At 34.0% G+C, this 12152-nt stretch overlaps 2 protein-coding genes across 2 annotated transcripts; one reads left to right on the top strand and one right to left on the bottom strand.

The window, feature by feature from the left end:
- Positions 1–2712: 2712 nt before the first annotated feature.
- Positions 2713–3507, top strand: LOC111887806 (uncharacterized). The gene has a single exon (XM_023883952.1). It carries the CDS (start codon positions 2713–2715, stop codon positions 3505–3507), a length of 795 nt encoding a protein of 264 aa, XP_023739720.1.
- A 6423-nt stretch (positions 3508–9930) lies between these two features.
- LOC111887803 (aldehyde oxidase GLOX) lies at positions 9931–11532 on the bottom strand. Its single transcript, XM_023883951.1, has one exon. The coding sequence runs from the start codon at positions 11530–11532 to the stop codon at positions 9931–9933; it is 1602 nt and encodes a 533-aa protein (XP_023739719.1).
- Positions 11533–12152: the final 620 nt, after the last annotated feature.

The raw sequence follows: 12152 nt of genomic DNA, 5'->3' as shown, positions 1-12152 counted from the left end.
ATGTTCACAATCAAGTGCATGAAAACGCCTCATCCTAGGGTATGCAACTGCCCAAGGGATAACATCTGGTATAGGGGAACCAACAATACTAATATTGGGAAATGTCTCGAAGATCCAAATCTACAAAATTAAGATGATAAACAACTTACCAAGTTAACAAAGTTACAATACTTGTTATTTAAAAACTCTTATTAAACATAGTGTACATACATTAAATGCATAGACAAATCCCTACAGAGTATATGTGTGTCTACTGTCGATTCTTGTCGAATTTGGGTTCAAATGATCCTCAATCTTATCAAACACAGTACACAGTTGTTTGTAAGTAAAATCTCATATCAATCTGTCCCATGGGTACCTATATAAAAAAATTACACTTAATAAGTATATATATATATATATATATATATATATATATATATATATATATATATCATTTTGATATAATGTGGATAAAAAACTGTTATACCTGTTAAAATCTTGTAAATTAGAGACGAGTGTCATACGTTTATTAGTAACTGGCTGTCGCGGGTATTTCCAAAAAAATCCTTGCTCTAGAATATACAGGAAGGAGACTCTCACCACGTCTTCATTGTTTAATTGATGATGTGATTTATTGAACACATTCAGAAGGTCATCCATACTCACTGAACGTGAATGTGACACAAATGGAAACACCCGTTCTCTAAATGCTTCAAAATCAGAACTGGGATGGAAATAATCCCTGAACTACATGTCAGTGACCAAGCAAAATGCTTTCCTGTCAAAGCAAACTTGATAGTCGCCAACTGGAAATAGAAGCTCTTCTAAGTCAATTGGATCAAAAGTAGTAGCTTCCTTACACATAAGATAGTGACATAGTAAAAGGTGACATTTAACACCCATTGGCATGTGCACGTAAACACCAAAATATGATTGCGTAAACATTGCTGCACAAACTGGTCGGTTTTGTAAGCACGCCATATTTCACGTCCAAGTTCAGGTTTGCAGGTTGTAGTAACAATCGTTGTGTATGTTCTATCGTGCTATAATCAAAAGAATTATTAGTTAGGGATTTTTGTATGTATATTCCAAAGTGGAATTAAGGTTTTTGATTGTATTCCAGAATTAGGGTTTTTTTATTGTATTCCGAAATTAGGATTTTTGTATGTATGTTCCGGAATCCGAAAATCGGGTAAGGTATTCCAGACCATAAATTCCGGACCCAGCTCATTGTATTCCGGACATGATTTTCATGTTCCGGACTTGTTTTTCGGATTCTGAACATGTTCCGGAGTAGAAAAAATCAGGGTTTTCGATTACAATGTGTCATGAAGTATATATGTATAAGTCGATGTAATCCTATAATTGTCTTAGCAAGATTAAAGTTCACAAAAAACCCTATAATACCTATATAATTTTGCAAACTAAACATTTTTAACGTATAATCACAAATAAATGCATTTAATTAGAGACAAATTTGAAACTTACAAATAAAAACTGTATTTCTTCACTGCTATCAGAAGATATTCTCAGTTGTAGAGGTTTCCAGAATGGGATGTCGAAGTTTAGTCTGAAACAAGGGATGTCGAGGGTAGTCTGAGACAGATTAATGGTATTTATAGGTGAACCGTAAGTACCGGGCCGAAATTACTACCCATTTACCTGAATTTGAAATCGGGTTTGAAACAACTCACTTCGGATGCCAAAAGAGAAAAAAAATATTTTTTTTTTTAAAACAACCAAAAAAGTGGTTAGATTATTCAATTTCCCATAGATTAATTAGTTTAGGCCATAATACAATATCAAACACTTAACTCATTAACAATTCTGCCTCTATCAGTATAGGCAAACTCAATAATTTTTTATTCCATCTTTGAGTTTGTGATGTAAATTTGTTTCTAGAAGAACAAGAAATGGCACCTCTTCCTAGCAAGAACACCCAACCATTCTCAGTTGAGTGATCCTTTATGTTGATAGCCGTTATGCATATATACATTCTTCTAAAACTGAAGGATATATAAGATAACTTGAAGCACAATTCATGGTTCCTTTTAAATAGTTAAATACTTGTTGACTTATCTTACCAATGTTGACTATTCAGATTCCTCGTATACCTACTTAATTTTTCGATGAGTAAATAATATCGGGTTCGGAGCTTGTCATGACACATATCAAGCAACCAATAGCCTAATAGCATTCTAATTATGAGAAGTCCTTTCATGTACTGGGAATAGAGTATTTTAATTGTGATACGACCTTGCTCGTATTTGGTATCAAATTTACATTGGGTGCCATGAAAGTACTAACACATGAACACTCATTAAAATTGAATTATTAACAATTTATCAATGTAATATGACTAGGTTATCCTGATATACTTGTTCACAAATTTGATTCTTAAATGGAGAAAATCAGAAGAACTTTTTTATGGGGTGGGGGTGATGAAAGGAAGAAGATACACTGGGTCTCACGGGATAAAGTCCTAGCAGCTAAAAGTGATGGGGGATTGGGAGTGGACTCTATACAAGCCTTAAATATTAGGCAACTTGTAAAATGGTGGTGACATCTAAAAAATGAGAAACAATCTTTTTGGGCTCGAGTAATCCATGGGATTCATAGACCTTTGAATACTTATCTAGACAAAATAGCACTGGGGTATGGAACACTATTGGAGGAATTAAAAAGGATCTGTTAAGGCATGGAGTGGAAGTTAGCGATGTTTTCAAGGTGATGGTTGAAACTGGAAATGAAACTCAATTATGGTATGATTCATGGTTAGGTCCAGACAACTTAAAAGCAAAATACTCGTCCCTATTCGAATTAGAATCCAGAAAAAAGTGTTCAGTTGCTAACAGAATCTTTGGACCAACTATCTCATGGAACTGGAAGTCTCGCCCCTCTGCTCTTGGGTTAAAGCCTGCTGTCAGAGCACTTACCAATGACATCTCTGGCATTCGCCTAGGTCATGGAGCAGATCATTGGAGATGTAAGTTAACTGGTGATGGTTCGTATATTGCTAGTTCTCTTAGAAAGGCTATTGATAAACATCATATTAACATTTTGGGCTCTTCGGTACAGCAATGGAGTAAGTTGGTCCCAATTAAGGTGTTAAGCTTCATTTGGAGAGCTACACAAGGTAGAATACTCGTAGCTGTCGTGTTGAAGACTAGGGGTATTAAGGTCAATTCAATGATGTGTTGCTCTTGTATTGGACATTCGGAGAGTGCATACCATGTTTTTATTGATTGCTCTTTTGTGTCTACGATCAGGAACAACATTATGAGCTGGTATGGGGTAAAGTTTGATCAAAACTCAATAAGGAGTACCAGAGACCTTCTTCATGTTGTAGCCACATGGGGAAGCTATCCGAAGAAAATGAAAAGACTAGTTGTAATATGCTATGGAATCTATGGCGGTTCAGGAACAAACGACTGCTTCAAATGGAGGGTATATCATCGACTCACGGTACTGAATGCATTAAGACTATGGTCTTTTTTTGGTGTAAAAACAAGGGCAAAAATGTAAGTTGTAACTGGGACGAATGGTTAGTCTTTCCATTTATCAGTTTATAATAGTCTTAACTATTTGTAAGTTGCTTTTGGTCCCTCATTTAGTTACTTGCTAGTTGAGGGTCCTTTCTTATAATATATTTGCCGTTTCAAAAAAAAAAATTAAAAGGTTACATCTACCTCCCCTATATGCTTCATAGACAATAAACGTTTATTGGTTTTATCCACCTAAATCTGGTTAATACACAATATCAACATATCATTAATATACTTACATATAATTACATTTTATAGGACACATCAAACTTGTTATAACAACATTTTTAAATTGGGTTAAAGAAAAACCACTAAAAAAGAGACCCATATTAATTTTATGCCATTCTTTAGGTTATTGCTTCAACTTATGTAATGATTTTTGTGTTAATTACATAATTTTAAATCACACACTATCTAATTTTATTTTTTTCTTTTTTTAAAATATAGTGTATCAATTTTAATAAATTTTAATCTATCATTTTTGTATTAATTACACAACTGTTAAGGAAAAAACTCGAAACCGAAACTTAAAAAACTAACAAATACCAAAATTGGACCGAAAAAACTCGAAAACCGACCGAAAAAGGTGCACAAAAAAACCGTGAGATCGGTCCCAAAAAAGAACAGACCGAGAAAGACGGTACCGAAAAAAGATTGGCCTAAGACCAGACGTGACCGTTTCGAGACTCATCTGAGACCGTCTGAGACCGTAAATGTGCAGGTCTGTCTAAGAGTATAAGATAGTCGTAAGTGTTTTTGGCCTATGAAATGAAAACATTGTCTCCGTTAACCGGCTCAGATTGGGCCTTACTCAAAAATCAAATATATTTTTGGTCTTTTGGTAGCTTTTTCAATATTTTTAAAAATTAAAGGAACTTTATGATGATAATAATTCGTGTTGTTACATATTACTACATGACGTTGTCTTTCATGACACCAGCCATGAGGTTTTTGTTGGTGTTCACAATTCCACTCAATAAAGTACGATAAAAATTAGCATATATTCTTTTCTTTTTGGTTCATCAACCTTCAATTTGTAAAAAAAAGTCGATTCCCACTCCACACTTTCAAAGATCGTCTCTTTCATTTGTAAAGCTACATTGACTGTAGATGCATTTCATTTCCAGCTATATATTCCAAAATTCCATGCGACAAAAGTCATTATTAAAAGACATGTTAATGGTGACTATCACTTCTCATTAAAAAACAAAAACAAAACAAAAAACACTTGAAACAATCACTTTTTGCTAAAAATTAACCAAAAGTTTCTCATATTCATAAAAATTGCCACATTTCTTGATCACTATTGTAAAATGCGATATTCGCTATGAAATACAATTAGCGTAGTTATTTGAAGGAATTCGAACAGTATGTTGCTCTTGTTTTAGTAGAATCTTGATACCTTTAAATAATCGTTTTTGTGGCTCCTGTTGCGACTTTTTTTTTGTCCACATTACACAAACTTTTTTTATTAAGTTTTTCTCAACCTCACACTTTGTGTTCAGAATATGAAGCCCTTTTAATGTAAAAATGGTCTTTGTAGACACATACCACAAAAGAACTACAAAAAAACGTTTTCTTGATACAAAACAAATCATGATTTTCGTCAAAATATAAAAAGTTTCATGGTACAAATAACAATCTTGTAGTACAAAAAAGTGAAAAACAATCTTTTAGTACTTATTTTTCATGTTTTAGGCTAGGGCCCATTTTGTAGTTAGCAACATGAAGAGCAAAAGTGTATTTCTAATTTCACAGTGGTCACACATTCACATTATCTCTCATCAAATCCACTACGAAATGTATAGCTACAATGAAAATAAGTGAAAGTTTGGGTTATTTTTTGGCATGTCATTTAGAAAAAGACTATTTACTACTTTCTCTAATAATAATAAAAAATCATGAACATTAATATCATTATAAATAATTAAAAATGTAACATATATTCGATTGGATTTATTGGAGTATAACACTATAAGGGGTGTGTATAACACTATAAGGGTGTTTGAGATTACTTTCTAAGGTTAAAAATTCTTTTTGTAAAATGATTTTTTAACTTGTGATTTTTTCTAGAAAAATTTTTAAATATATTTGTATTAGCTTTAAGAGTAAAAGTCAATTTTTGGTTAAAAGTTGTAAAAATCACAAAAAAATTGGATTTTGTGACTTTGTAAGAACCAATTTTTTCATCTATATAAAAAATTATTTTTAGAAAAGTTATTTTTAGAAGATCTTTTTCATCGGCTAAAATTTTTAGGTTATTTTTTGAGTTAAAAATCAAAAGTTATTTTAAAAGAAATCATATATATATATATATATATATATATATATATATATATATATATATATATATATATATATATATATATATATATATATATATATATATATATATATATATATATATATATATATATATATATATATATATATATAAAGGTTATATCTCATTAATTAATGAACGATAGATTTTTTCCTTCAGTACGATATCTATAAAGGTGGCCATTATCTCCTTTCACTCCCTGCACTTCACACTCCACCACCGAACTTCTTCTCAACAAATGGACGCGCCACCCTCAATTTCATCGGCGATTGTCAGGAACTTTGATCAGCAACAACTTCCACTCAATGAACCTTACCAGTTCGAAGAAACCCAGTACAGTACTCCATCAATCTCAGATATACGATCCATGGAAGATCAATCGCAGTCATCAGAGTATAATCAGTTATTTCAAGCCATGAATCTCGATCGTTCGATACCTCAAGCAGACGATGTTGTTCAACCAGTCTCGATTGGGGATATGGCAATAGGAAGACAAGAGATCTCGATCAAGCATCATCAGTTTCCAGATCAGCGTAGTGACATCTTTGACAATAGCGAACAAGCGCCATCGATTGGATATATGGTACGCGAGGGCGAAATTTCAAACGCCGCCGGAGGTAATTTTCCTTACGATGCACCTCCGTCACGTACCGACGTAGCTCACCGAGATGCGTCACATACCGGTGAATCAAGTGGTGGGGAGGTTGTTGAAGATGATGAGAGTTTAACAAAGCGCAATTTTGGGAAATTTTATACGATGGAGTTCCCCAAGGAAGAAGCATAACTGATTGAACATTTAAGTTTCTGAATCCAAACTATATTTACGAATTCTATAAAAGAAAGGTTAATATCTACCTGATTACGCTTCGTTGATGGTGTTTGCATTCAAGTATATTAACTTAATCTTTTAATTTCTTTTACTCTTTCGTATCCATTTTAACTACCATAAGGAACTATGGTTTCTTGTTCGCTCAAATTATTACACCATACTATTTATCCAATTTCATAAACATTCTATTTATTTCGAGTATAACATTCTACTTTAGAATTTAGTATTGTAGTTTTTTTGGATAAACATGTTACTATTATTCGAAAAAAAGATAAGTAAGTTTTTATTATTCGTAAAAAAGATAAGTATGTTGTTATTATGTTGCTAATATTTGCAACCTGGTTTGTAACGCATGTGTTTTATAATTAAGTGTGTTGTAGAAGAATCTTTAATTATAGTTAATAATGTAAATTTTCTTATAACTAAATAAGTGAGAATTCTCAATACGTTGATATTTGTTTATATAACTGTTATTGTATATAAATAATATTTGAAGTTACTTTTATAAAATAATGAAATAATATATATGAAAGTTGTATTAGTCGTGAATACGAATCTATGAGTATAAAGCATGCGAAAATCTGATTTCACATGAAGAAGTTATGATTTTTCGATGTTATTCATTGAAACAATATTTCTTATAAAATACAAAACAAAAATATGTTACTTTTAAGCCAAAGTAATGTAAAGGAAAGTTGTAGTACACTTAAATACAAATTTGTGGATATAAAGAATATCAAGAACAGAAATCGTATGAAGAAGTCTATGAATTTCGTAAGATCATTCACTGTATATTCATTATAAAGTACAAAATGAAAATAGATTGTGAATTAGTTGTTAAGATCTAAATGAAAGTTGTAATATAAGAAATTACGAAACCGTAGATAAACAACGTCGAAAACGGAGCTCGTATGCGAAAGATAATTATCCGAAGAAATGAGAATTTACCTGGCAACAAGAGAGCTCTCAACCCCACCTACCACGAAGTGACGTGGCAAAACCAGGGGCTCCCACATGGCCGCTGAAGACTCATTAGTTCAGCTACCACGTCGTGCTTTTCGAGATTTTTTTTCTATAAATAGCTCGATTGCTTCTGCTTCATTCCTTGCTAATTCCCATCGAGTTTCTCTTTGAACCCTAGAAATTTTCAGTCCCTTGTGATTTGATTTCTTCGTTCTTTTCAAATCGTTTAACGAAGAGCTAGAGTGCTGGAGAATCATTCTAAAAGAAGGAATCGCTTCGAAGTTACGCTCGCAGAATTGCTGAGTTTTCGCTAGTCGATCTCGTAAGGTGATTTGCACTTAGTATGCTTGTTAAGTGTAACTTATATTTTTGTTCATTGTCGTTGTTATGAAACTATAAATAAGATCTATCAGTAATACTAGTTATAATATTGATTGATTTACTTACGAGCGTGGTGTCAATGCAAGCTCTTAGTGAGATGCTTAAAATGGATTTTTCAAACAGTATATTTATATATATCAAACGGATCCTACCTCCAATATGATCATTCCTTATTTGACAGAACTTTGTATTCTTTGGGATTAGTAAAGAATCTGGGAAATAGTTAATATAACTTTATAAATATAAATGAATACTAAAACTTAATAATATTTGTATTTAGGTCGTTTAAAAGGGAAAGCAAAAGTCTTAGACGAAGAGCAAACTTATCTGCAAATCTCCCACCTTTAATCAAGTGAGTCTGTAGTTATTTTTAAGAACATGATTTTCATAAAGGTATTTATTACTTGTAAGATTAAATGTATACCATGTATAGTGTTACTTTATGAGTATGATTTTAATAAAAGTATTTGTTACTTAAAAGATTAGATGTACGTTTAATGCTTACTATTTTTATGACATCCTTCGTGTTTTTTGTTTTTTTTGTGTATTGATTATGATATTCTTAGTGTTTTTGGTTTTTTTTAAACAAAGTTTGTTACTCAAAATGTTTTATTAAACTGGGACATTATGCAACAAAGACAACATGGTTTCTGCAATAACGACAACATGTTCAATTCATTAAACTCCCGAATAAATGGTAGTGGGATCTTGAATCTGGTGGTACCTTTTTAGTTAGATCTACGAAACACCTCACTAATAATTCTATGTTTATTGTAGGTTTGATCCCAACTCGATGGTGCAACCTTGTTCCCACTAAATTAAATGTTTTTCTTTGGCGTGCTCTTTGGGATAGGATTCTTAGTAGAGTTAATTTAGTGGATAGAGGTGCAAATATTCCTACAGTCTTATGTCCTTGTTCTTTGGATGTACATGATAAGAAAAATGTGTTTGTCAACTGTGAGGTGGCTAGTAAGATATGCTAGCGCGAAGGTTGTGAAGTGGTATGATCTTCCTTTCCCTTTATTTATTAACATTCAAGAACTTCTTTCTTGGGTGGACGTGGTCACTTTATCAACTTTGATCGAAGAATAAGGCATTGGAAGTCATTATCTTTAACTACGATTTAGATGCTTTGGTAGTAGAGGAACAATGCTGTGTTTTGGACCCTAGATATGAAGATGAGGTGGCTAGTAAGATATGGCGCGAAGGTTATGAAGTGGTCGGATGTTCCTTTCAAGACTTACTTTAATAAAAGTAGTAATACTTTGGACTTTATGGTTAAAAACCCCAATTATTCGAGACTCATTTTAATTTTTTCTAGGTCCTTGCAAGTGGTGTTATAATAATTACATAACAAAATAAAACACCTATTTTAAATAAAAACATACACATTTAGGAAATGTTCATCATATTTTGGATTGCGGCTGTCATTTCAAACAACGCTTTTTTATTATTTCTTAACTACAAATCGATGATATTGTAAGTTTAGAACTAACTTGGTTCACCACAAAATACTGCCATTATTACAAATCCACCTTTAAAGTTTAAAGAATTCAAAATGCTATTCGAAACAGAGTTTTGGAATTATTTCAGATTTTTTATAACGTATATCCATCATACATGATACATGCTCATTTTTTATAAACCGTTGATAGGGTGAACGATGAAAACTCCACAATCCACAAAAAAAATAGGTGTGTAAATGTGTAATGCACGTATTTGTTTATATATGTATATACAATAATCATTTTTACCAACATTTAGTAACTCAATATAACGACTTTAAAATAGAAATAATTATTTTATCCTGTCTCAATCTACGTACAAGAAGATACTTCAAATTGAAAAAAAGTCAAAAACAAAGCCCTAATTCAGTTTATCCACTCATGATTCTCCATCGGCTAACGTTAAAGCAACTGCACCCATTTTGCGACACTTGGTACACCCATGTTAACGGCAAACACCATGTAATATCCCGGCGGTGCTACCCTTCCGTCCGGTGGCGCCGTACATGTTAATCTATACAACCCCACTTCATCCTCCGGATCCTCCGCCGCTGACACTGTCACTGTTAGCTTCACTAGCCTCTGCCCCTGTGAGAAAGAATGCGTAACAAAAGGTGCACTCGCAATATTCACCTCCATCAGCCTCACCTCCAGAAACTTCCCACTCACCAATATATCGAAACCTCCGCCGTACTGTATCCTTTCCGGCAACTCGACGATTGTCGGTCTAACATCAGCTTTCTCCGGTGTCAAATAGTCCGGCGAAAAAGCTTCGATCCTTAATTCTGTAGGGAACTCAGCTGTTAAGTTGTAGAAATCATGTGTGTTACTTCCGGCGACCAGAACCCTCCCGTCGGGAAGAAGATTAGCCGTTGAGTGATACATTCTAGCCACTGAAGTAGGGGTTAACGTCACAAAACGAAGACCCTTGGATTCATCTGGTTTATAAAGAACTGGATATAAACAAGGTTTTGTTGCTAATTCAAACCCTTGACTACCTGCTTCTGCTCCGTTTATAATCAAAACATCACCGGCAGGAAGAATCACCATATCTCCCATAATCCGAGCAAATGGCATCGCTTCCAATTCCCAAACTGGGTCTTCTCCGGTTGCTTCGATCCGAGCGCAGCTCCTGCGAGCTGTGGCATTAGTCTTCCGTTCATGGAATGCTCCATATTGTGCTCCACCACAGATGACGACGGTGGCTGTAAGGTAATCCCCTCTCAATGGAAGCATCACCGATGACCCTGCGGAGGGGTAATTACGTGGGCCACCGATCAATGCAGGGTATCGTTTCAGTATAACGTTATTCGTGTAATCGTATAACACTGATATATTGTTGGCGAACACAAACAAGTGGCCATTGGGAAGAAGATGAACGTAAGGGTAAATATTGTCGGACTGGATATCTTCTGCTTCTGCAAGAAATGGGAAATTCAAAGCTCCGCCACCTTGTGAAGGAAAAAGCTCAACACTATTGGCGCCACGACCACCAACGATGATCACTGATCCGTTGGGTAGTATTTGATTGCTTGCATACCATCTACCTTCTGCTAATACTTTATCATCAAGTTCTTCCCAATCACACGACTCTATACCCTCGCATGGAGTGAACTTACGTATCTTTTGGAACCCATCATTGAAGCCGCCGGTTTGCAGGAGGATTCCGTCCGGCATAAACTGTCCTGAAGAACACCATGTATCGGTGAGGGTGGTGAACAATGGTCGGACCTTTTTGGTTGTAAGATCGAGAATGGAAGATTGGGAATAGCAGTCGGGTTTGAAAACGGGATGTTCCGGGTCTAATTGGCAGTCAGCTTTGGAATTAGGGCTGTAATTGGTGTGGTCAAGAAGGACGACGGTGTTGAACCGGGTAACGACGGTGTGCATGGAGGCGATTCTGGCGTCGTCCACCAGTAGTTCCCACGTGCCGGGGAGATCAGCACGTGATTTCAACATCACCATCCACATACATAACAGAAGAAGGAATCTTGAAGGTTCCATTGTTCTATCAAGAATCATAGGATTGAGACAAATTAAAGTCAATAACGAATGAAGTTAGTCATAAGTGATAGCATTTATCAATATTAGTTAAGAGCATTTCTTACTGATAATCTTTTGAAAAGGCTCCAAAAGCTAACTTCAATTTGATAATGACTTCTTCGAAATTCGTTTTCAGATTCAAAGTTCAGTTTTTGTGGAAAAGGTAAGAAACGGGAGACTTATGCATGGTGAAGCATGTAAGATGGGTTGTTTCTGATTTATAGTAAAATGTACGAAGGGGGAGACGTTTCCTTTTTGGGGTTTTAGAAGAACAAAAGTAATTATGAGAGAGGTGTTATTTTATCGATATTTATTATACGGTTTCGCAAATTGCCTTAAAAAAAGTTGGTAACTTAAAAGTAACAACTTGGTACTCAAAACGCGCAAATAAAGTGATTTACATTGAAAACAAATACATTAATGCTTGATTCATTGAGTTAAAAAAAAAAAAGTTCAAAAGAATTCACAAGTTATTTTTTTTCTTTTAAAAATACAAATATTATTAGTAATATATTAATTCATATCTATTGTAAAAAAAATTAATGCACTAAGTTTGTGACCTTTTATTAATCTATAAAACA

The sequence above is a fragment of the Lactuca sativa genome, chromosome 2 (assembly GCF_002870075.4).
Source record: "Lactuca sativa cultivar Salinas chromosome 2, Lsat_Salinas_v11, whole genome shotgun sequence".
NCBI lineage: Eukaryota > Viridiplantae > Streptophyta > Magnoliopsida > Asterales > Asteraceae > Lactuca > Lactuca sativa.
The sequence above is the reverse complement of the archived record's forward strand: the minus strand, read 5'-3'. Positions and strand labels throughout refer to the sequence as shown.

Coding starts and splice junctions, on each gene's coding strand:
- LOC111887806 (XM_023883952.1), top strand. CDS start 2,713: ATGGTTGAAACTGGAAATGAAACTCAATTATGGTATGATTCATGGTTA.
- LOC111887803 (XM_023883951.1), bottom strand. CDS start 11,532: ATGGAACCTTCAAGATTCCTTCTTCTGTTATGTATGTGGATGGTGATG.